General features: G+C 61.5%; 1 protein-coding gene across 1 annotated transcript in view; it reads left to right on the top strand.

Annotated features, from left to right (window-relative positions):
- ZMIZ1 (zinc finger MIZ-type containing 1) overlaps window positions 1-21,842 on the top strand; it is a gene marked incomplete at its 5' end in the record, with an annotated part of 100,050 nt that extends 78,208 nt beyond the window's left edge. Inside the window, 15 exons of the mRNA XM_081104557.1 lie at window positions 866-1,064; window positions 1,941-2,231; window positions 4,863-5,045; window positions 6,119-6,196; window positions 6,801-6,975; window positions 7,486-7,627; window positions 9,172-9,382; window positions 9,910-10,015; window positions 10,928-11,088; window positions 12,055-12,122; window positions 12,421-12,489; window positions 12,891-13,135; window positions 14,388-14,554; window positions 18,321-18,578; window positions 19,958-21,842. Of these exons, the coding sequence (XP_080960683.1) occupies window positions 866-1,064; window positions 1,941-2,231; window positions 4,863-5,045; window positions 6,119-6,196; window positions 6,801-6,975; window positions 7,486-7,627; window positions 9,172-9,382; window positions 9,910-10,015; window positions 10,928-11,088; window positions 12,055-12,122; window positions 12,421-12,489; window positions 12,891-13,135; window positions 14,388-14,554; window positions 18,321-18,578; window positions 19,958-20,065 (2,461 nt within the window). The 3' untranslated portion in view covers window positions 20,066-21,842. The remainder of the gene's footprint in view (window positions 1-865; window positions 1,065-1,940; window positions 2,232-4,862; window positions 5,046-6,118; window positions 6,197-6,800; window positions 6,976-7,485; window positions 7,628-9,171; window positions 9,383-9,909; window positions 10,016-10,927; window positions 11,089-12,054; window positions 12,123-12,420; window positions 12,490-12,890; window positions 13,136-14,387; window positions 14,555-18,320; window positions 18,579-19,957) is intronic.
- Between the last annotated feature and the right edge of the window lie 1,251 nt (window positions 21,843-23,093).

Genomic DNA, 23,093 nt, shown 5'->3' with positions numbered 1-23,093 from the left:
CAGTGCCACACTTCCTGGCCTGCAGGGCGGATGAGTCCAGGCACCTCTGCCGCCAGCCGTCCCATCAGATGAAGGGACATCGTTGTCCCTCATTCTCGGGCCGCTGATCCCTGGCCCACAGCAGCTGGGTGGCATTGTGACAGCCACCAGGCCCATGGGGATAGAAGGACCCCGTTCCTCAAAATGTGCTTCCTCCTCACGCCTGTGCAAGTTGGAAGACACTGAAAGCTGGCTCAGGGGAGTTCAAGGGCAGCTACAGATGGGGCGTGGGAGCTCCGCCCTGCCTGCTGCTTACAGAGGCCGAGCTGTGCAGAGGCTGAGAGTCCCCGGTTCACAGGAAGAGGGAGAGGGCAAGGAGCCCCCCGGAAGGTGCTCCGGGACATGGGTGGGGTGGACGTGCCCCATTTCTCCTCTTGCTGCCCTGCTCTGTCCAAGACCACCTCCCTGACCTCACCCTTCCCCAGCTCCCAGGGCTGATGGCAGCCCTGCCGAGTACCAGCGCAGCAGGTGGTTAAACGCAGGTGCCATACACACCTGAAGCTGCATCGCCAGTCCATCCACCTCTGGAGGGCTCTCTGAGATTCCACATCCTCCTCCAGGGCTGAGCAGCAGGGCGGGCAGGGTGCAGTGATTTAATGCACATGGCAGTGAGCATCAGCCACGTCGAGCCAGGGCTCCAGGAACACAGCCGCTCGGTGGTCGCCAAGTGGCATGAATGGCTGCCGACCCGCAAGAGGCCCCTGTCCCCTCTGGGCTGAGTCTAGACACCTCCCGCTCCGTGAGCAGAGGGCAGGAGGCCTGGAACGGCCCCATCCTCTCCCTCCCAGCCCAGGCATGTCTAACTCTCCCCTTCTCTCCCTCGCAGTTACCCCGGGGGTCCTAACGCCCCCACAAGCATGGGCATCCCTCCGCACACCAGGCCGCCTGCTGACTTCAGTCAGCCGGCCGCCGCTGCCGCCGCAGCTGCAGTGGCAGCAGCCGCAGCCACGGCCACGGCCACAGCCACTGCCACTGTGGCAGCCTTGCAGGAGACGCAGAATAAGGATATAAACCAATATGGACCGGTAAGGGCCCCTCTAGTCCTGGTCCAGTCTTGCCCAGCCAGCCCAGCAGAGAGCCCCCGGGTGTCAGAATTGGGGTGTTGGTGCCAGTGGGGCTGTGTATGCTGAGGGAGCTGATGGTGTCGGGGTACATTGGGTTTTCGTGGGAGCACATGGAAATTGTGTTAGGGTGTGGATGTGTCTGGTTGGGTGTAGAGTGTGTCTGCATGTGGTTCCATATTGCTCTCTGGGCTCCTCCTCACCAAAGAGGGCTCAGTGTCTAGCACAGCCTTGTCACCAGCTTGTCCCTGGGTGCCTCTGAGGGCCATTGCTCTCCTAGTCAGCATCTGTGAATCCCGCCCAGGTCCTAGCTCTGCCCTCCTGACCTTCAGAAGGACGAGGTGGGGTTTGAGGAGGGGGCAGCCCCCACAGGAATGCAGGACAGGTGCAGGGGTGAGGACAGCAGGGCTGGTGGGCTGAGGTAGGAACTGGGTCACATCTGGATGGAGGGTGTATCTCCGTTGGCCAAGGACCAAGGGTGGGCCCAGGGCTTCCAGGAAAGGGGCTCCTGCCTCCATCCTCATCAGCCTCCATCCTCCCACGTCCTGCCCGCCCCTGCACCCTCTTACCCATTTCCTGCCTGCCTCCCTGGAAATGCTGCCTGTGCATTGGAGTGACCATGCCCCACCCCTAACCCCTCGGGCTGCATCTTTCCTGTGCGGTCTGCAGAGGGCAGCAGTGAGCCCAGGAGGCTGGCTGCTCCTAGGGGCCTGGTCCCCAGTGGCAACCACACCGGAAAGTGCCCCCCATCCCAAGTCCCCCACCTCCCTCCCCTTCCCTCCCTGCACTTTCAATGCATGTGGCATTTTATTCTTTTTTTTTCTTCTTCTCCCGTTGAAGGTCTGTTCCTCTTTCCAGATGGGTCCCACCCAGGCGTATAACAGCCAATTCATGAACCAGCCCGGGCCACGGGGGCCTGCCTCCATGGGGGGCAGCATGAACCCTGCAAGCATGGCGGCTGGCATGACACCCTCCGGGATGAGCGGCCCTCCCATGGGCATGAACCAGCCCCGGCCGCCAGGCATCAGCCCCTTTGGCACACATGGGCAGCGGATGCCCCAGCAGACCTACCCGGGCCCCCGGCCCCAGTCCCTTCCCATTCAGAGCATAAAGAGGCCATACCCAGGAGAGGTGAGTGTGACCACAGGCAGGTGGTGGGCAGGGCTGGAGGAGGGAGGGTCCTGGGGCTTGAAGTTGTGGGAAGTACCTTGGAAAGGGATTGACCCCCTTGGAAAACCTGGCCCAAAAGCTAGAGCCCGAGGAGTCAGGGGCTCCTGGGTTTAAGCCCAGCTCTGCCATTTCCCCGCTGGGAGACCTTGAGCAAGTCCTCCCTGAAGCTCAGCCTCATCACCCGGAAAAGGCGGTGGCGCTCAGCCTCCCTCCGAGGGCTGCTTGTGGGACTTGAGTGAGGAGACGAGGAGCTTCGCCCCGGGCTGGCGTGGGAGGGCCCGGCGAGCCGTGGCCTCTGTCAGCGTTCGCGTTTGTCTCGTGTGGGTGGTAGCGGGGACACTGGAAGGAACTACACTTCCATAGGCCCACAGCCTCCCGCCCGCACCAGGGCTCCCCCACTTCCCTCCAAGCATTAGAGGGGAGACAACAGCCTGTAAGCGTTAAAGACTGGCCACATCGGAGAGGAGGCTGCAAGGCAGACAGCGTTGTTTCCGTCCGTAGTCAGCTGCTCTACAGGTCAGATGCACACCTCCTGCCTCTGGGATCCAAGGCTTCAGCAGGAAAGACAGGTCTGAGCAGGGACCCATATGGGGCTCCAAGTGAGGTCAGGGAAGGAAGGCCTTCTGGGGGTGTCCCCAGGCCTGCAGGGAGCACTCAGACCACGGGCTGGTAGCAAGTGGCCTGTCTGGTCAGCTGCAGAAGACACGGGGATCCCAGAACCCTGGGCTGGCACACAGCCCTCAGGAAGCCTGCCTTGATGCCTCCCCTGGACAGAGGCCTTCCGAGCGTCTCCCCAGCGCTCGGCTTGTGTGCCCATTCCCAGGTCAGCTTCACCCCTTTGTCTCGGAACTCTGGCCTTCAGCCGGGGCTCACAGTGAGTTTAAAGCCCTAAGGCCGTAAGTCCCTTCAAGGTCCGTGGGGTTCCTCGGCGTCCACCTTAGCTTGGGCTAGCAGGTGGCTGGGCCACTGGTGAGCTGTCCTGAGTCCTCGGGGAGGGGTCAGGGATCTCCAAAAACACCCAGGAGCCTGGGCCAGGCCCTGACATGCCTTCAGGTTGGCACCAGTTCAGGAAGGGGCCAGAGGAGGCAGTTGGCCCCCAAGATCTTGGCTGTTCTCAGGGGACCTCGCGCTGTTGGCCTCACTCCCATGCTCAGCCCTCTCAGCACTCTCTGTGCTCAAACTCCTGTCATCCCTACTGCCTGGGCCACAGGGGCCTCCGTAGCCCGGACAGCAGGGCTGCTGGTACCCAAGGAGCTGTCCCTGGAAAAGGCTGGGGCTTCCTGGTCGTCAGCCTGACATCGGCCCAGCGCCTGCCCCAGTGCCCCGTTCCCTGCTGTCCTGCCGCAGCAGGGCCCACCAGAGGCTCTTGATTCTTTTCACTAGATCATCTTCTCCCTAGAACGCTGGGGTGACCCGGTGCAAAGTACCTGACTCTGGGCTGTGGCACTGGGTGGCACAGCTAGCACAGGCTGGCCCTGTCCGGGAAGCTGACATCAGCTTGACTGGCACCCCCCAGAGTCTGTGAACTGCTGGGCTCCTGGGGTGGGGCTGAGTCAGGGCCCCTGTCCCGTACAGGATCCCTTCTCCAGCCTGGGGGGCAGACGCAGCCTCCAGGGAGGTGGTGGGGACCTCGCTGTCGCAGAGCCACGTTCGCAGCACGGAGTTAGAGTTCCTCAGCACTGCAGACGCCTCCCACCTCTGTGCTTTATCCGGTCCTTCCTTCGGTCCTTGAGCGAGTGTTTATTGAGGGCCTGTTTTGTGCCAGGCCCTGGGACAGAGCGTCTCCGAGGCCAGAGGGCAAGAGAGACGATGAATGGACAAGGGGTTTCAGCACCAGGGGAGGAGAAAGCAGTGGCTCTGCAGGACATAATGGCTGGGCCACTTGATCTTACTGATGGGAAGGGGACTGGCGGGTGGAGGCCAGCATGGGCAGAAGTGGCATGTGCACCTCGTAGCTCTCCGAGGACCGTGCCCCTGCCTGTCCCTCCCCCTCTCTGGAGCTCTCTCTTCTTCTCTCCTCTCCTCTCCTCTCCTCTCTTCTCCTCTCCTCTCCTCTCCCCTCCTCTCCCAAGTGGCTCCCCTGAGAGGGTTTTCTTAGCCCTTCACCACCCTGGTCTCCTGACTTCTGCACGGATGGCCCAGAACTGAACAGTGTTCCACACGGTGTGGGGTGTGGGGACATTGCCCTCCGACAGCCTCAGATGCAGGGTGGGTCACCTCCCGGAGGCACAGCCTGTGGTCTGTGTGCCCGTCACATACCAAGCACCAGGAGAGAGACGCCCAAGGGGGCTGTAGAATCAAGCCCCCACACAGTGGTGTTAACGAGAGGCTTTAGCCGTACCCCCAGAGTTCAGAGGGCCCGGTGCTTTGAAAAAGACGGCTCAGGGCCAGATGGACAGAATGTAATGTCCCCGCGTGTCCGGGCAAGAAGCGCCCCAAGCTCATCGGCTCCACCTCCCTTTCCAGGTGGGAGGGATTCCGAGGGTGGGAAACGGCAGGGACAAGGGTGGAGAGAGGTGGGCGGTCCTGGCAGCCCAGCCAGCAGCTCAGCTCCCAGACACTGACGGGTTCCCGCTTTCTCTGCTGCCACAGCCCAACTATGGAAACCAGCAATACGGACCAAACAGCCAGTTCCCCACACAGCCAGGCCAGTACCCCACCCCCAACCCCCCGCGGCCGCTCACCTCGCCCAACTACCCCGGGCAAAGGATGCCCAGCCAGCCGAGCACCGGGCAGTACCCGCCCCCCACGGTCAACATGGGGCAGTATTACAAGGTGAGTCCCCCCCCCACCCCCACCCCACCATGTCTTCGAGGTGTGGGTGTCCCCTGAAGTCACCAGGACGTGTCCTTGCCCGGAGCTCTGCATGTAGTGACCAGAGGCCAGGCTAACTTCTCTTGGTTCTTCTCCTCACGGGCTCAGAGGATGGTTTTCCTTCTCTTTTGACTACTTGCAGCACACCCAAGATAATAACAATAAAGGAAATACATCTTTTAAAGGGAAAGCACCCTGAATTCATTAACATTTCATCAAAACCTTGTTTCTCCATGTGCATGTCCAACATGGTGTAGAGTTGTTGTGGCTGTGATTTTTTTTTTTAATCCTCACCCGAGGGTATTTTTTCCATTGATTTTTAGAGAGAGAGGAAGAGACAGACACACTGATGTGAGAGAGATACATCAGTTGGTTGCCTCCCGTATGCCCCCAACCAGGGCCAAGAGACTGCGAGCAAGGTGCGTGCCCTTGACCGGAATGGAACCCGGGACCCATCCGTCCTCAGGCCGACGCTCTATCCACTGAGCCAAACCGGCCAGGGCGTGGTGCAATGTTTTAATCTCTGACAGGAGATCATGAGCATGCCACTTGTTGCCTCGGTGTCCCGTGGTTCCACTTGCGCTGGCCGCCTCGCATTCCCCGGAGGTAGCTGCCGTATTTATCCTTCCTTTCTGGTGGACATTGGGTTTTTCCGACTTTTCGCTTTTGAAATGATACTACGATGAATGTCTTCGGGCACATAGTGTCTTCCTTCTTTGGGATTAGAAGACTCTGGAAATAGCTTACATGTATTTGCCAAGGAATTATGTCAACTGACAAGGCCACCTGCCTTGTGGCATTACTATTTTTGCTCCAACTTCGGCACAATCGTGTTTGTAAGCTCTTTTGCTAAGTTAGTAACTGTGGACAGAGAGAAGGGGAACGCTGCCCCCAGGGGGTGAGCTGCTCTACCCCCTCTGCTCCCCAACCAGCACGGGGGGCCTCTTCAGCACCCCTGTACTCCCGGCAGATTTCATTGCAGGAGGGAGAGCGGCTTTCTCTCCACTCACGCGCTCTTGATCTTGCTTTCACAGCCAGAGCAGTTTAATGGACAGAATAACACCTTCTCGGGAAGCAGCTACAGTAACTACAGCCAAGGGAACGTCAATAGGGTGCGTAGTTTTTGTCTTAGGAACTATGCCCCGAGTGCCTCCGAATGTGAGGGGGGCCTGGCGATGGGGTGCGCTCTCAGGTCATCTGCTCTAGGGCACACGTGCCTGGCCAGAGAATCCGCAACTTCGGGTGGCGGGGCTGGGGGGGGGGGGGGGGGGGGATATGGGTGGCCCTGGCCGGTCCTGGAAGAAAGCAAGGTGGGGACTAAGAGAGAAAGGGAGAGGGGCTCCTGGGGAGCCACTGCCCTATGATGCTGCAGACCCCAGTGGGCTGGCCCAGAGTCATGATGTGGGAGCAGGAACCCTAGGCTTGACCCAGCTCTTTCCTCCCGGGGTTACATCAGACAAGTCCCCATCACCCAGGGCCTGGGTCCCCATTGGTCAAATGGGCTGGGGGGCCCTGCACCTCCTACCTGTTTTCTGATGGGGTCAGAAGCCTGGGTGCAGCCAAGAAGGAGGGAGTAGTTTTTCCAGGGGCTCTCCTTCCTCAGGGGAGCAGGGCCCATAGCCTAGGACCTGGGTTGGGTGGGGTGTATGTCCACAGCCATGGACCCTTCTCTCTCTGTGACCCCATAACCTATGTGTGGTTTCTCTTTCCTTCCAGCCTCCCAGGCCAGTTCCTGTGGCAAATTACCCCCACTCGCCTGTTCCAGGGAATCCCACACCCCCCATGACCCCTGGGAGCAGCATCCCCCCTTACCTGTCCCCCAGCCAAGATGTTAAGCCACCCTTCCCACCTGACATCAAGCCAAATATGAGTGCTCTGCCACCACCCCCAGGTGAGCGCCCCACTCTCCCTGCCTGTGTCAGGCCAGGAACCAGGGGCTTGGAGGATGCTTTTGGGGACTGGGCATGTAGAAAGGGCAGGAGGGCTTGAAAGCCACACCCAGAAGGGAAATCTGAGGTGAGGTTCAGCTGCCAGCACCCTCCACCTGCCAGCACCCTCATCACCTGCCTACCACCTGAGGCTGGGGGAGGAGCAGCTGGGAAGGGGCTGGGAGAGGAAGCCAGGGCTCCCAGAGCAGGGAGCCTGTGGGGGGAGGAGGAGACAGGGATGGCCGGGATGGGGCCTGGTAGCCTGGGAGAAGGGATGGGCTCGCTGGTGTATAGTGGAGCACACAGCCCAGCGTCTGTGGCCCTGTTTGCACCCACACTGTGTGTTCCTCTGAGCATGCAGCCCAGGGGGCGTGTGATGGGGGTGAATGAGCCCCCCCACGCCCCGGAGCCCACACTTCTGTGCGCCCGTGGCGGCCAGAGGCCTGTGGCTCATCGGCTCCTCCCCCAACCAGCCACCCACAATGACGAGCTGCGGCTCACGTTCCCCGTGCGGGATGGCGTGGTGCTGGAGCCCTTCCGCCTCGAGCACAACCTGGCCGTCAGCAACCATGTCTTTCACCTGCGGCCCACAGTCCACCAGACGCTGATGTGGAGGTGAGTTCAGGGCGGGGGCACAGGCCAGGCTGGGTGGGGAGGGCCCAGGCTGGGTGGGGAAGACCCTGGGGGTGACATGAGCCTGCCACCTTCACCTGTCCAGCAACATTGACTGGGCCCTCCGTGCACAAGGCCCTGGGGATGTCGTGGGGAACCTGCAGGTACAGGAGAGACAGACAAGCAACCTTCCCATGTGGCCTGAGGGAAGAGAGCTGTCACTCACCCCAGTCCCAAGAGAGTGGTCAGGGACGGCTTCCCAGACCTACAGGCTGAGCGCAGGGTGTTAAGGGCAGAGGCCCTGAGCTGGCAAGAGGAACTTGAGAGCGGCTCCTTGTGGCCAGAGCAGGAATGTGGAGAGAGAAGCTGGAGTGAGAACAGGGCTGGGTGGGGCAGAACGAACAAGACTTGCAGACGGCGGGGCTGCCACCTGGCGGGGCTGCCACCTGGCGGGGCTGCTGCTCAGACACCAGGGCAGGCGTCTGAGCGGCTGGAGGTCCCTGCTGGGCCAGGTCCTGTGTTCCCTGCCTTCCATGCCTGATCTTTGACCTTTGGAGTAGGCAGTGCTTACCCGGTTAACAATGAGGAAACGGAGGCCAGAGAAGCGGATTAGCTTGGGGGGTTCTCACAGCTGGCACGGGGCGGAGCTGGGACATGGGCCTGGGTCTCTTGGATGCCAGAACCTGGTGGTGCCTGCACCCTCAGTCCTTCCTTCTAAGGCAGGACTCGATTCCATGCCATGCCTGTGACCAGGGCCACTCAGCTGCCCACTGAGCACTTCCGAGGCAGGAGATGGTCTGAGATGGTGCATGCACACACCTGCCACCTCGAGCAGGCTGCAGTGAGGGCTAGAGACAGCTGGGTGGCCGTGAGGGCATGCGGCTCAGGTGCTCAGCAGGAAGGTGGAGAGACCCTGGTGCAGGGGCCCTGCTCACCCACCCCTCCTTACCCATGAGTGCCCTTGTCTACGAGGTTTCCTGTAGCCCTGCTGGGTTTCATGTGTATATGGTCACTGCTGGTTTTGTGATGTGTCTCCTTTTAGTGATGTGTCTTCAAGTCCCACTCAGGGGGCCTGAGCCAGACCCCATCCTGGCCTGGGTGCTTCTCCCACACAACAGGAGCCTTGCAATGGGCATAATCAGCCTTTCGGCTGGTCTTGTCAAATTAGTGTCTTTTAGTTCCTCTGTTCCTGTCCGGGGGGTTGGGGTGGGGGGAGCTGGGGGGGGGAGGCATGGCCCTTATAGGGCTGGAGATCATGGCTGGGGTGGAGGGGTGGCTGGAGTGAATGGGTATGTGGACTTATGGGGGGAACTGGGTTGTTGGGATGGGTTTTGATTGGAGGTGAGGGCAGCGGGAATATCCAGGGTGAGAGAGGAGAGCTTGGGGAGGCTGGGGGAGCAGTTGAGGCCAAGGATACGGTCTGCATGACACATGGGGCTGTACTGAGTTCGGGATGCATGGCCTGGCGAGGTGTCATGGAGGCCACGGGCAGCCCCCTGGCAGAGCCGACCTGAGCCCCGCGTCACCCCACCCCGCCCCTCCCCCAGGTCTGACCTGGAGCTGCAGTTCAAGTGCTACCACCACGAGGACCGGCAGATGAACACCAACTGGCCGGCCTCGGTGCAGGTCAGCGTGAACGCCACGCCCCTCACCATCGAGCGCGGCGACAACAAGACCTCCCACAAGCCCCTGCACCTCAAGCACGTGTGCCAGCCAGGCCGCAACACCATCCAGATCACCGTCACGGCCTGCTGCTGCGTGAGTGTGGGGGAGCGCTGGGCACAGCGCAGGGAGCCAGGGGCCTCGACCCCCCTTCTCAGCCTTGTCCTTGGGTCTTCGTGCCCTATCCCCACAGCCACTGAAGTGGTCTTTGAGGAGCACACCCCAGAAACGTACAGGGACACTCTCGGGCAGAAAGGGTGGAGGATGCAGGGGGAGGAGGGCGGTCAGTGGTGGGCAGGGCTGGGAAGTGAGGCAGGCTCCAGTCCTGATGCCCAGTGTCCCCCGACCCATCCCAGGGCGCCTCAGTGTCTGTCATAGCCTTGTTGGCTTAGAGCAGAGGCAGCTGCTCCCAGGCAGTGACCTGGTCCCTTGACTCCCAGGTCCAAGGACACGTCCTGGCCCTTGAGGGCTTTCTCCCCCAGGTCTCGGGGCACCTGCTCCTGAAGTGTGTCACTATGGACGTGGCCTCCTAGGGGCCTCGGGTACAGGGGCAGCCGAAGAGGCTACAGGTGGGTGGGCCATGAGGGCCGTGGGACAGGCCCAAGCATCACTCTTCCTCGCAGTCCCACCTCTTCGTGCTGCAGCTGGTCCACCGGCCGTCCGTGCGCTCCGTGCTGCAAGGCCTCCTCAAGAAGCGCCTCCTGCCCGCTGAGCACTGCATCACCAAAAGTGAGTGCGCGCCAGACCCCAGCCTCCCAGGCTCGGCCCATCGGGGACCTTTGGTTCCGTGTGCGACACCCCGGGGCCCTGAGTGCTCCTTGACACCACACCCCAGCCCTGGCTCCTGCCCTCCTCCGGGGCCATGGCGATGATCCAATGAGCAGGGAACTGTAGGACCCGGTGGGAATCCTGACCCACCGGGTGCACATCACAGGATGTGAGGTTGATGAACACAAGCCTGTCCTGTGGTGCAGGCAGGCCAGGTGGGCTGCCTAGAGGAGGTGAGCACCTGGAAGGATGGGAAGACCAGGAGAAGGGAGGCATCTTCACTGGGAGGGAGGCCCCGACAGCTCACGCCTAACTGTAGACAAAACGACTTGTCTCAGAGTCTGTCCCTTTGGAGGAGTCCCCAGGTGACCGTTCTGGGGGCGCCATGCGGGGAGGTGCCCTGCTGCTCCTCCCTGTGATTATGCTGCATGTTACCGCCTGCTCCCAAGAACCCCGCTGGGCAGTCCGTTGTCCATTCTCGTTTCCACACTCACAGAATTAAGTGCAGAAGCGCCTGAGGAGGCTCCGCTGACCCAGAAAATCAGTGGAGAAGTGCCAGACGGGGTTTCTGCAAGTGTTGCAGAAAGTCCCCTTCTTAGGAAGGCGGGGCTTGTTCTGCGGAGCCTGGGGCACTGGCGCGGTCCCTCCAGGTGCACGCGCACTCCACGCGTGTCGAACGTGGGGCTGCCGTTGCAGAGTGCGGGGCGCCGGGGGTGCCCGGCAGGCTGAGCTCCCTTGGCTAGTTAGTTATTCACAGAGCCTCCCAGTGTCGGGGAGGGCAGAGAACCAGTGTTTCAGCTGCTTGAGGAAGTGGGGAGGGGTGTGGGGAGCAGGGACTGCCCTCCTCACCCACCTGTGCCTCCCACCCCACAGTCAAGCGGAACTTCAGCAGCGTGGCAGCCTCGTCGGGCAACACAACCCTCAATGGGGAAGACGGCGTGGAGCAGACGGCCATCAAAGTGTCTCTGAAGTGCCCCATCACATTCCGGCGCATCCAGCTGCCTGCTCGAGGTCACGACTGCAAGCACGTCCAGGTGAGCCGTTCGCAGAGCCGCTGGTGTCTGGCCGGGGCGGTGAGGGGGGAGCATGGGGCCGCAGGGCCTGCCCCGGACCTCTGAAGGCCACAGTAGCCACCAGCAGTGATTCCACCACGTCAGCCATCATTTACTCTTGGAGCATCTGCGTGCTCAGGGCTGGGGCCAGGAGGCTGCAGAACTGGATTTAGGCTGTTCCTGCCCCGGCAGATGGCAGGTGCCAGCTGGAAATCCCGCCCATACAGCCCCGGCTGGTTCAGGAGCTGAGGCAGGGACGCCTCTGCCCGGTCACTGCTGTGTTCCAGGGCCTTGCCCGAGCAGGTGCTCAGGAAATGAGTGACCGTCACAGTCCGGGTGGCTACAGCAGACGCTGTGCAGATGCGGGCAGCCCGGGGTGGCGGGGTTCACTGTCCTGGGGCTGCTCAGGGAAGGAATCCTAGAAGACGGTGTGGGAAGCCGTCCGGGAGGAGCCGGGTGTGGCCTGCAGGGTGGGCAGGAGGAGAATAGGCTTCAGGCCGGGCCAGCTGCCCTCTCAGCCCCACCCTCCCACTCACCCTCCCAGGGCTTCCTATGGGAGAACGATGTGAGCAAGATGGACACCTGGTCACTTATTTGACACACACTGGACCATGTGTGTCCTCAGTACCTGGGCTGGGCGGGTGGGAGACTGGAGTCCATGCTGCCCCCAGCCTCAGCAAGAGGGGCAGTTAAGGGCACGACCAGTGAGGGGCAGCTGCGGGGGAACCAGGAAGGATATAGGCACAGGGTGGTGTGAGGGGGCCTGGGCAGAGGTGTGCGGGGACAGAAAAGTAACCTCACCCACCAGCCAGCCCTGCATCTCTCTACCATGTATCCCTCCCTGGTGGGAGGCCTTCATAGGGTCTCGGAAGCAGTAGCATTTCATCAAAGCAGTTTCTGAGAGTCCTGACCTCTTCTGTCTGTCTGTCTGTCTGTCGGCCTCTGCAGTGCTTTGACCTGGAATCATACCTGCAGCTGAATTGTGAGAGAGGGACCTGGCGGTGTCCTGTGTGCAAGTGAGTGACACCCACCCCAGTGGAGCTCCTCAGCCTCCCGGCCCTGCTCTTTGGGGTCCAGCACCTCCGCCGGCCCTAAGAGCCAGCGAGAACCCACCTACAGCAGAGGCTCGGATGACAGGAGCTGTGCATAGTCATACTCCCCTTGTGGCAAGCGGTCACAGGGCCGCCTCCTGGCAGTGCCTGCAGCATAACCAGCAGCGGGGACAGGGTGTGGTTGACACAGTGGGCGGGATGGGCTGCGCGCCCACCCCTTAGGGTCCAGGGGCACCGCCAAGCCTTTTCTCTCCTTTTCCAGTAAAACTGCTCTGCTGGAGGGCCTGGAGGTGGATCAGTACATGTGGGGCATCCTGAATGCCATCCAACAGTAAGTGGCTCCCAGCGAGGGGCGCGGGGGGCAGGGGACGGGGATGGCAGCCTGGATTGGGGGGGTGAGCATGTCAACATCCCCGACACCCTTACCCCATCTCTCACCTTCCTCTGACTTTGCCTCTGTGGCTCCTGTACCTGGGGGCAAATGCACTTTCCAGAAAGGACCAAACTCAGCCAGGGTAGGAAGCTGACAGTGCCCCCAGCAGCCACTTCCTGGGTGGGGCCAGCTGCCTGGTGCCCGGCCACTTACTTTTCCTAGCCTCCGTCTCCCTCTCTCTCACATGCTGTAAAAACTCCATACCTCTGTCACAGGCCTGGGGCAGGGGACCTGGGCAAGGACACCTCCGGTCCCAGCTCAGGCCCCTGCAGCCTCAGCTCTGCCCCCTCCTCCCCCAGCTCCGAGTTCGAAGAGGTCACCATCGACCCCACGTGCAGCTGGCGGCCAGTGCCCATCAAGTCGGACCTGCACATTAAGGATGACCCTGACGGCATCCCCTCCAAGCGGTTCAAGACCATGAGTCCCAGCCAGATGATCATGCCCAACGTCATGGAGATGATCGCAGCCCTGGGCCCTGGCCCATCCCCCTACCCACTCCCGCCGCCGCCTGGGGCCAACAACTCCAACGACTACAGCAACCAAGGTGGGTGACGCCAGACAAGGAGGGCAGCACCGGGGTCCCAGCGGGGGCAAAGGACCTCTTTTCTGATGGTGGCAGAAGGGGGGTGGGGGGTGGGGCGTTGTGAAGAGGCAGAGGTGGCATACGCCCCCCAGGACAATCCCACATCACTGGACTTGGGGGTGCGGCAGCCCATGCACCTCCCACCTTAGTCCAGCTGCCTGTTCCATCCAGCCCTGTGGTTGGCGCCCAGCTGGGAAGCCTGAGTGAAGAGCTGCCCCAGGAGCCAGCCTCCGGCCTCTCCCACCCACTCTGCCTGGCCTGCTCCTGACTCCAGGCAGGCAGGTGCCAAGCCCGGGGCTCCCGAGCCTGCTTTGCTGGGGGCACACTGCCACCCTTTCCCCAGCCTCAGTGCTCAGTGGGACCAGCAGAATACTCTCACGTGGAGTTCTCTGCCCCCGCCCCCCCTCTCAGTGACGTCTATATTATTGTCCCTGTCTCTGCATGCTGCCACCCTGCCAGCGGCAGAGTCCCAGGGTTTGGAGCTCCAGCTTGGGCTACCAAGGTCACCATCACTGACCTCGTGCTCTCTGGTGCCCAGACCAAGCTTCACCGTATGGCCATTTCTAGAAAGTACCCGCCCCCTCGGACACGGGGCAGCAGCTCCCTCCTAGGACCCTGCTCTTAGGTCCACAGAGCTCCTGGGTGATGCAGGCCCGGAAGGCTAGCCCACCCAGCAGTGTCCCACAGCACGTGTCCGCAGCAGGCCAAGGCCCAGCTTCCCCGGGTGCTGATCTGACCTCGCCAAGGCCACGTGCTGGGCACAGCAGCCGGGAGGCCAGACAGCTGGCTTCTAATGGTGTCATCTGGATTCTGACGCAGTTTTCTTTGTGAACTTGGCAGATCTGACCCGCTCTGGGATGGTCGTCCCAGCCATGAGGTGCAGCCCTGTGGCAGCGCGGGGGAAGCAGGTCCAGGGGCTAGCTCGGCATATCCTGCAGAGGCCTGAGACGTGGCCTCACTCCGTGTCCCCTGCCCACAGGGACCAGGCCCCCCTTCCTCCCACTCCGCCGCTCCTAACCGTAGAGCAGCACAGGCCCTGGGGCTGAGGCCCACTGGACGAGGTCGCATGGCTGCCCATGGCACAGCCCGGATGCTGAGGCTGCAGGAGCCAGCTCGGGCCTCAAAGGACAGGACTTGATTCTTAATTTACACGCCGCCTGCAACCCAGGGGTGCTGTCTTCCCTCCCGTGACCCTGCCCATTGTTCCCCCCAGGCAACAACTACCAGGGCCACGGCAACTTTGACTTCCCCCATGGGAATCCCGGTGGGACGTCCATGAACGACTTCATGCATGGCCCCCCCCAGCTCTCCCACCCGCCAGACATGCCCAACAACATGGCTGCCCTGGAGAAGCCCCTCAGCCACCCCATGCAGGAAACTGTGAGTACCGCTTCCTCATCCCACCTCCCAGCCCCCACCTCCACGTGGGACTGACAGGCAGACGGCTCCCCCAGGACCTTCTAGTGTTTGCTTCGTTCCTCCCAGGCCAAGGGGAGGGCTGAGAATTGGGTTTGAGGCTCAGGAAGGAGTGAGAGACTATCTGGGCTGGGTCGTAGCCCATCGGCACCCTTGGACCTGTTTCACCCAGGACACAGGCTCAGGAGATGGAAGCTTCAGGCTCCTCCCTGCACACACACATGCACACCCCATGTACAGCCTCACACACATGCACACCCCATTTACAGCCTCACACACATACACACCCCATTTACAGCCTCACACACATACACACCCCATGTACAGCCTCACACACACACACACCCCATTTACAGCCTCACACACATGCACACCCCATCTACAGCCTCACACACATGCACACCCCATGTACAGCCTCACACACATGCACACCCCATTTACAGCCTCACACACATACACACCCCATGTACAGCCTCACACACACACACACCCCATTTACAGCCTCACACACATGCACACCCCATCTACAGCCTCACACACATGCACACCCCATGTACAGCCTCACACACATGCACACCCCATCTACAGCCTCACACACATGCACACCCCATTTACAGCCTCACACACATGCACACCCCATCTACAACCTCACTGTACACATCCCCACATGCCACTCCCTCCCTCTCTCCCCTACTTACACCCACTCTTACATTATCTTACTGTAGTCCCGGCCATGTAGAATTCTGTCCCAAACCCAGGCACTTACTCCCCAGGGGTCTGAATCCTTGGGGTATCACAACCTCCTGCAAAAAGAAATGCCGGGAAATCTGCTTCTCCGGGCGCATTCACTCCTGTCCCATTTTACCTGTCACACATCCCTGCGCTCCTGAGAAAGCCCTTGCGGGCAAGGTGTCCATTGCCACCCAGAGGCCTCCCGCCCCGTGGCCCTGGCGGCAGAGGTGGGAGGCCAGTGAGCACTAGATGCTTCCACTCGATTTAGCAAGCGTTTCCTTAGCCTGGGCCCGGCCTGGGCCTTGTACCTGATGGAAGCGGGACAGACGCGGGCCTTGCACTAATGGAGCCAAGTCCTGGCAGGGCCTGAGTGGACAAGAACAGTCGAGGTTTGGAGGAAGCCCGAGGGCCGAAGGCTGAGGCTTCAGGGATTCTGGCTGCTCCTGAGAGGGGAGGAGTGGGAGGAGGCTGGTGAGGCCCAGCAGGGGGTCCTGGGCCACAGGGCAGGAGGGAAGGGCCAGGACTCCCACAGAGGGGTCCTGTTTGGCAGCAGGTTGGGTCGTCATACACCGAAAGGCGCCATTCAGGCCCTTCGTCACGTGGCCTGGAAGGAAGGGGCCTCTGGGCTGGGCTGTGTCCCACACACATGACATGGAGGTGGCCCTGCCACCGAGAGCGGGCCGTCCTGGGGCCAGAGCCACCCGATGGTTAGCGCAGGGGCAGAACCAGGAATCTGGGTGAGGGGCGCTGTAGCAGCTTTCCTGCAGGATCCCCGAATGCCAGGTCAGAAATAGCTGCTTTCTTAGGGCTTCGGCTAGGTACTTTCTGCCCTGTGGGGCTCCCTACTTCTGGGGTCCTTTCCCAGTCCTGCCCCCCCAGGACCTCAGCATTCCGTGGCCAGCACCCCATACCCCCCGACTTTCAGTGCTGCATATCCAGAGTCCTCACAATCCCCACCACACCACACCCCCCAACTTTCAGTGCTGCATATCCAGAGCCCTCACAATCCCCAGCACCCCACACCCCCCGACTTTCAGTGCTGCACATCCAGAGCCCTCACAGTCCCCAGCACCGCCCCCCCCCCCGACTCTCACATGCTGCACATCGGGGCCCTCACAGTCCCCAGCGCCCCATACCCCCCGACTCTCACATGCTGCACATCGGAGCCTCACAATCCCCAGCGCTGGCAAATGGCAGCAGATGTCGTTTGCCTGTGTCCAGCGGGGCTTTCTCTTGCCTTGTTAGCCCTGCGTCTGGTTCCTCGGGGATCTAAGCCTATGAGTTGACTTCACGGTCCCCCAGGAGGCTCCCCAAATATGCACTGTCCTTCCCCATTTCTGGGCTCTCTGTAGATGGCAACTGGACCCAGAAGTACAGCAGTGCAGCGGTGCAAGGTGGGGTGGGGTGGTGCAGTTACAGATGAACGCCCCCCACACCTGCCCCGCCAGGGCAGCCTGCCTCAGCTGAGCACACGGCTGGCCAGGAGTCCCCTGTGCACAGGGACTGCCGGGAGGGCTTCAGCCAGGTGGCAGGTCGACGGGTATTGTCAGCAGGTCCAGAGAGCACCTGCCCCTGACTCCAGCAGAATGTCAGGGCCACAGGGAACAGCTGTGTCAGCACATCTGGAGACTGTCCTGGGCTGGGATGCCCCAGGAGTATGGAGCCCCTCCTGCCCCCCAGAATGTGCCCTGTGGGGCATCCACAGGCATGAGTGAGAGTCAGAAGCTGGCCCTATCCCTCCGGTCCTCCTGGTCCTTCTCACCGTATGTGTACCCCACACTCGGTGCCCTGGGCCCCGATCTCAGGGCCCCGGCTGACGGGACACTGCTCCGAGGGGCCACCTGGGCCAAGGGCAGAGGCCAGCCCACAGCAAGAGAGAACCGGAAGAGGAACTAGTCTAGAGAAGATCAGGGAAGGTGTGGCTGCCATTTTCAAACCCACAAAGGGAAAAAGGAATGCTTCGTGTGACCCAAAAGGTGGGGAGGGGAGGACGTACCAAAGACCAAGGAGACATTTGCTCACCAGGCTGCCCTGGTGAGTCCGTGCACTCCCCTCACTGGCAGTGCGCGTGGGCCGAGGGCCTGTAGGTATGCTGGGGGAGGGGGAGGACTGGACTCAGACTTTCTCTTCCAGACCCAAGCTCTGAAGGATGGGGGACAACAGACCAGCAGTAAAGTTTAAGCCCCACGCACCACCTCCCCTGCCCACCCACAGCGCCCATGTTCAGGGCGTATGCCCACGGGAGAAAGAGGGTCCTCTAGTTCACCTGTCAGAGAGGCACCACCCACCTCCACCTTAGCAAGGCGGCCCCTGGGCAAGCCGTGGTGCCCTGGAGGGGGGAGGTGCCTGCCTCCTGTAGCGCCCCGGGGTACAGCAGTAGGTGGGTGCAGGAGGAAGAGTCTGGGAGGCCCCACTCGGCTCCTTCGACTGAGGCTCAGTTCTCCCTGCCCCAGGGCACCAGGCAGGGCCAGTACCGAGGCTCCTGGAGGAAACCTGTGTGCCCACTTGGGGGGCACAGACCCATGAGCTGCACGCCTGCCCCATGCTGTCTGTCCGCGTCTGCTCTCCTCCCCCGGCCCTTGGCGCCCGCACCATGCTGCCAGCAGCACCTCCCACCCACGCCCTGGGAACCTGCCCACTGTGCTTGTCCATCCTGCCCTCGCTGTTGTTCATTGTGGTGGAGTCCAGGCTGGGAGGCGCTGTCTGCTTGTCTCCGAGCCCCTGGCCACCTCCCTCCTGGACCCACAGCCTCAGACGCCCCTTCCCCATTTTGCCCTCCACAACCTCCCCAACTGGCACTTCTGGGGGAGGATTTTGTTTGTTTCTCTGCAAAAAAAACAAAAACAAAAACAAGAGCAGCATTCAGCTTTGTAGGGGGTGGCTCTGTTTTGGGGGTGTGTTGTTTTCCTGGTTTTGTTTGGTTCTCATTTCTCCAGGCATCCGTCGCTGTGCCTCGTCACCTCACCTCTCTTTTCTCCTGCTCTCTCCTCCTCCACAGATGCCACACGCTGGCAGTTCTGACCAGCCCCATCCCTCCATACAACAAGGTTTGCACGTCCCACACCCCAGCAGCCAGTCAGGGCCTCCATTACATCACAGTGGGGCTCCTCCTCCTCCTTCCCAGCCTCCCCGGCAACCGCCACAGGCCGCTCCCAGCAACCATCCACACAGCGACCTGACCTTTAACCCCTCCTCAGCCTTAGAGGGTCAGGCCGGAGCGCAGGGAGCATCCGACATGCCGGAGCCTTCGCTGGATGTAAGTTGGGGTCCCCACTTGCCTTGGCCTGGGGCTAGGCCTGGCGCCCGAGACCTGCCCAAAGAGCAGGGCTGGGTGTTGAGGCCCAAGGCCCGGGTGGAGGAGGTGTAGCTGTGAGGGGCTGGGTGGGTGGTGTGTGGGCCCAGGCAGCTTGTCTCCCCTGGCTTCAAAACCAGGAACCCCCACCATGGGGAAGCCTCACTGAGGGTCCAAGGGTCCCCTCCCCTGCCCTCCCAGCCCCTGCCCCTCGCCCCCTGCAGCCCAGCCTCACTCCACCTTCCCCAGGCCCTCACAGAGTCCCTCTGGGCCCGGTCTGGAGGCAGCGTAGGAGGCTCCTGCCCTTCTCCCCCTCCCCTCCTCCCCTCTCCGCCCACATTGAGTTTGCCATCTCCGTGTCTGCCACACTCTCTGGTCGGGGCAGGGGAGGGGCTGGAATGACAGCCCCTCTGTCTCACTGGTGTGTGTCTGTCTCCAGTTTCTTGTCCGTGTGTTATCCATGCCCTTGCTTCTGCTTGCTCCATCGCTCACTCTGAGACAGGCCCCTGGACGGGGTGCGAGGGGCCAGCCTCCGGTCACGGGGGCTGCTGAGGCGGACGTGGGAGGCTGAGACTCAGTCTCCCGCCTGAGAGCTGGACGGCCTGAAAGATGGGAGGAGATGCTCGGAATGCTGGGGGCGGGCCAGGGCGAGACAGGAAGCCCGCAGAACTTGCCCTCCCTCCCCAGCCCCAGGCTCTAGCTTTCCAGGAAGGAGGCCTGCCCTCTCCTGAGCCCTCCTGCCCTGCAGTCCCAGCCCCATCACCTGTGGCCCCGCAGTGTCAGTCTGGGGTGAATGGGTGCCCTCGCTGTGCGGTCACGGGGCTCTGCCAGCTCTCCTCCACCAAGCAGGCCAGGGGGTGCCTTAGATTCGCGAGGCCCCCCTGTGACAGGAAGACTCCAAGGGCCTCAGGGTAGAGGATAGGAAGCCTGCAGCCTCTGCCCAGGGCCGTGCTGCCAGCCCGCCAGGGGCCTGCCAAGGAGCGGAGAGCTCCTGAGAGCAAGGGATCCGGGCAGCAGGAGCTGCAGGAACCGCCTCTATGCACTTGGGTTCCGCTGGGAGGCCACTGGACCTGCAGGTCCTTGGGGCAGGTGCCAGGGCCAGAGGGTCTGCTGCGAGGAAGCCTCGCCCCGCCAGGGCCTTCCCAGCTGGTGGGCTTGAAGCGAGCGTGGGTGCCCGACCACACGTGGCCACGGGCGTTTGGGGACAGCTAGCGCGGCTCGTTGCCCCTGTCGGGCCAGGACCCTGGGAGGCAGGCAGGCAAGGGAACGGGCATGGGGATGCCCCGTGTCCCTCACCAGCCCCTCCGCCGGCACCTCATCTGGCTTCTGTATTTCTCCTCCAGCTCCTGCCAGAACTCACAAATCCCGACGAGCTCCTCTCGTACCTGGACCCCCCCGACCTGCCGAGCAATAGTAACGATGACCTCCTGTCTCTCTTTGAGAACAACTGAAGGCCGCCCTCCACCGGGGCCACCCCTCCCCACTCCGCTCCCTCCCGTCGTCCCACACACTTTCCCGCTGGGAGCCGAGTCCTCAGACCCTCCCCCCTGCCGTGGCCTCAGAGCGGAGGGGCGGAGGGTGCCCTGTGAAGGCTGTGGTCTGGGGCCGGTGCCCGGAGCCGGCCGGAAGATGACCCTGACGATGGGAGCGCGGTGAGAGGACACCCGACAGCTTCCTGGTCCCTCCGTGTGCTGACCCCCACGACCTCCAGTGGCCGCCAGGTTCTTCCAGTTTCCAAACTGTAACCCTGCCTCCCTGCTTCCTGGCCCAGAGCCTCCTTCTGTGACTGAGCCCAAAAGAAGCCCCCAGACCCAGGCGGCCGAGCCCTGGGGAGCAGTGACAGTCGGCTGCAGGGAGAACAGCCCGCCCACCACCGTCACCCACCACAGAAAAGCACAAGCCTCTGGGAAAGCCCACTCACGGAGGGGCCACGGTTGCCACTCGACCCCTGACCTCTAGCCAAGATACCCTGTAGACACTCTGTCTCAGCAAGCAGAGAAGGAGGACACGATCCTGTGTTTGAGAGAGGGTGTGCCGTTCCTGCTTGGGGGCTGGTGGGGAGAGGGTCAGGGCCTCCTCAGAGCCAGGACAGCACAGCAGGTGGCTCCACGACCTTTGGGCTCGGGCCTAGGAGGGCAGAGAGCGAGTGCCCAGCGGAAATTATTGTGCCCTTAGTTGGGGGCGGGGGAATGCTGCCAGGTGGTCAGTAGGAACGGCAACTTAAAACTGCTCCAAGCCACTCCTGTTTTTGAACAACAGCCTAAAGCTACAAAGTCATCTGGAGAAGAGAACATTGGACTTGGACAGCAAGCAGACCGATTCTCCCATGTGTGCTGTGTCCGCCCTCCTGCTCCTCTCCCACCTCTCCCAGACTGTTATGTGGGACACCCACTTCCCTCTCTACTGATTCCCCTTTGTCCCCCGCAGACGGCAAGGTGGGATGGTGGACAGGCACGGGAGACGCTGGCTCGGGTGTGTGCAGGCTTAGCAGCAGGAACCCGGCATCGGTATCCCCAGCCCCCGCTGTCTGGCTGCCGATGTCCGAGGCTGCTGTGTGTGCTGGGGTGCGCCCACAAGCATCAAGGGTGTTAGCATGGCTGCCTCAGGCACCGCACTTGGCTGCCACTGCTCCCCTCTGTGTCCCTCTGCCGTCGAAAGCTCACCCCACACTCCTGCTGGTTCGGACAGAAGCAGCCTCTGGTTTTCCCTCCCACTCGGCCGACTGCTCTGAGTCTCCAGGTAGCTGTGTGTGCTCTGCTCCCTCCACCGCACGGCCTGGGACGCTGCTGGGCCGGCGGCTCACTTGTGTCACGTCTGTAAATTCGCTGCGCCCTCCCTGCTGCTGCCTGGGGCCTCCCGCTCTCCTGTCCACCTGTGTTCTCAGTCTCCGGCTCCCTGGGGCGGGGCGGGGCGGGGCGGGTGGTCCCAGCACTCCTCTGCCTCTGGCCGGGACGGGCCTAGCTGTCGATTTCCAGTCACTACCAGCGGCCAGCACAAGGTTTCCGGAAGGAAAGCTGCCGTTGTCCGCTCCCACCTTGTTTCCTTTGTCCCGTTGTTGAGGTTTTTTCAAAAAGTGTGGTGTTCAGTATGCAAATCGATTATTTTAAGAATTGCTTTTGTAAATATCTTTGTGAATATTTTAGTATTGTCTTTGATAATCTTTAGCATTTTCATGACCTGGTTATAGCCTTTGCTGGTGTTTTTAAAATGCCTTGACTCAACGACAAAGACCGAGTCCTTTTTTTAAAAAAAAAACCACAAAAACAAAAAAGCAACCAGGGCTATTTGTACTGATGAAGGGACGAAGCGCAGAGGTGGCTGTGCCGTGAGTTAGAGACCAGGCTGCCCACTGGGAGAGCCAGGCCCAGGCTGGTGGGACAAGACGCACCAGGGAGCACGCGGCCGTCCTTGCCCAGTGCCCATAGCCCCGGCTGGTAGGCAGGTGGGTCGGGCGTGTGGGAATGTTCCGCCCCAGACAGACTTACAGACACCTTCCCTAGAAGTTCCTGCTTCCAGCCGTGTACTTTTCCCCAGAGAGGCCTGGAGTTCGTTCTGGTTCTTGTCGGGGTGTCCCTGCTCTGCTCAGCTGACCTGCCCACAGCTTCCTAGTGCAGGAGGGCACTGCTCCCACAGCCGGGCTCCAGGCCTCCTCCGCCCTCTCTGGGGAAGCCCGGGCCCCCACCAGCAAGTTCAGCAAAGAGCCTTCCTGAACCGAGGTGCCGAAGGCCGCCCTCTGGGTCGAACTCTTCCAGAGCGATTTGGGGGCCAGGCCAGGGAGCGAGGGAGGCATGAAGGCCCCCCGGGGCTGGGAAAGCCCCAGCTGGTGGCAGGTTCCGGGGGCAGCCTCCCCCAGCAGGGCAATTCTGAGCTCAGGAGATGCTTCCCTGATCCTGTTTGGATGACCACTTGGAGCCATAAGTAACCTCAGCAAAAACGAGGCCTCGGCAAGCCCCTCTCCGCGCCAGGCACGCACCAGGCCACAGCTGCCACTCCACGGACAGACAGGGCGCCGGCGGCCGGCTGGGAGGCCCACGTGCAGGCAATCACCCCATCTCCTTGGTTTGAAGCTTTACCCATGTATCATGTTCCCTGTAACCATTTTATTTTTTGAGAAACGTCTAATACTTTCTCCCTAACGGAAGCCCTACACCCCCAGAGAGCTACCTGTCTGCTCCCTCCGCCTGGCCCACCCGGGCAGGGAGATGTCAGCAGCAGCGACTCAAGCGACGTGTGTACATATGTAAATGAGAAATAGAGACATGCTAACAGATGCATTCATTTCCCTCGGAATGTGTATTGTTTTTATTTTACAAAACAAAAGGCTTGGAACTCCATCTTAACGTGAAAAACTAGATCCTGTTGTTAGCGTTCGTGAGGTCTCTCTGCATCTGTCTCACTATGTAATATACTCTGACCCCGTGTGGAAAGGAACTTGTTCTGTTTTGTTTTTATTTTACCTACATGTACTATTTAGCTTCA

Source organism: Myotis nattereri (assembly GCF_964212035.1).
Source record: "Myotis nattereri genome assembly, chromosome: 13".
Classification (NCBI taxonomy): Eukaryota; Metazoa; Chordata; class Mammalia; order Chiroptera; family Vespertilionidae; genus Myotis; species Myotis nattereri.
Note: the sequence above shows the minus strand (reverse complement) of the source record. Positions and strands in the feature narration are given on the sequence as shown.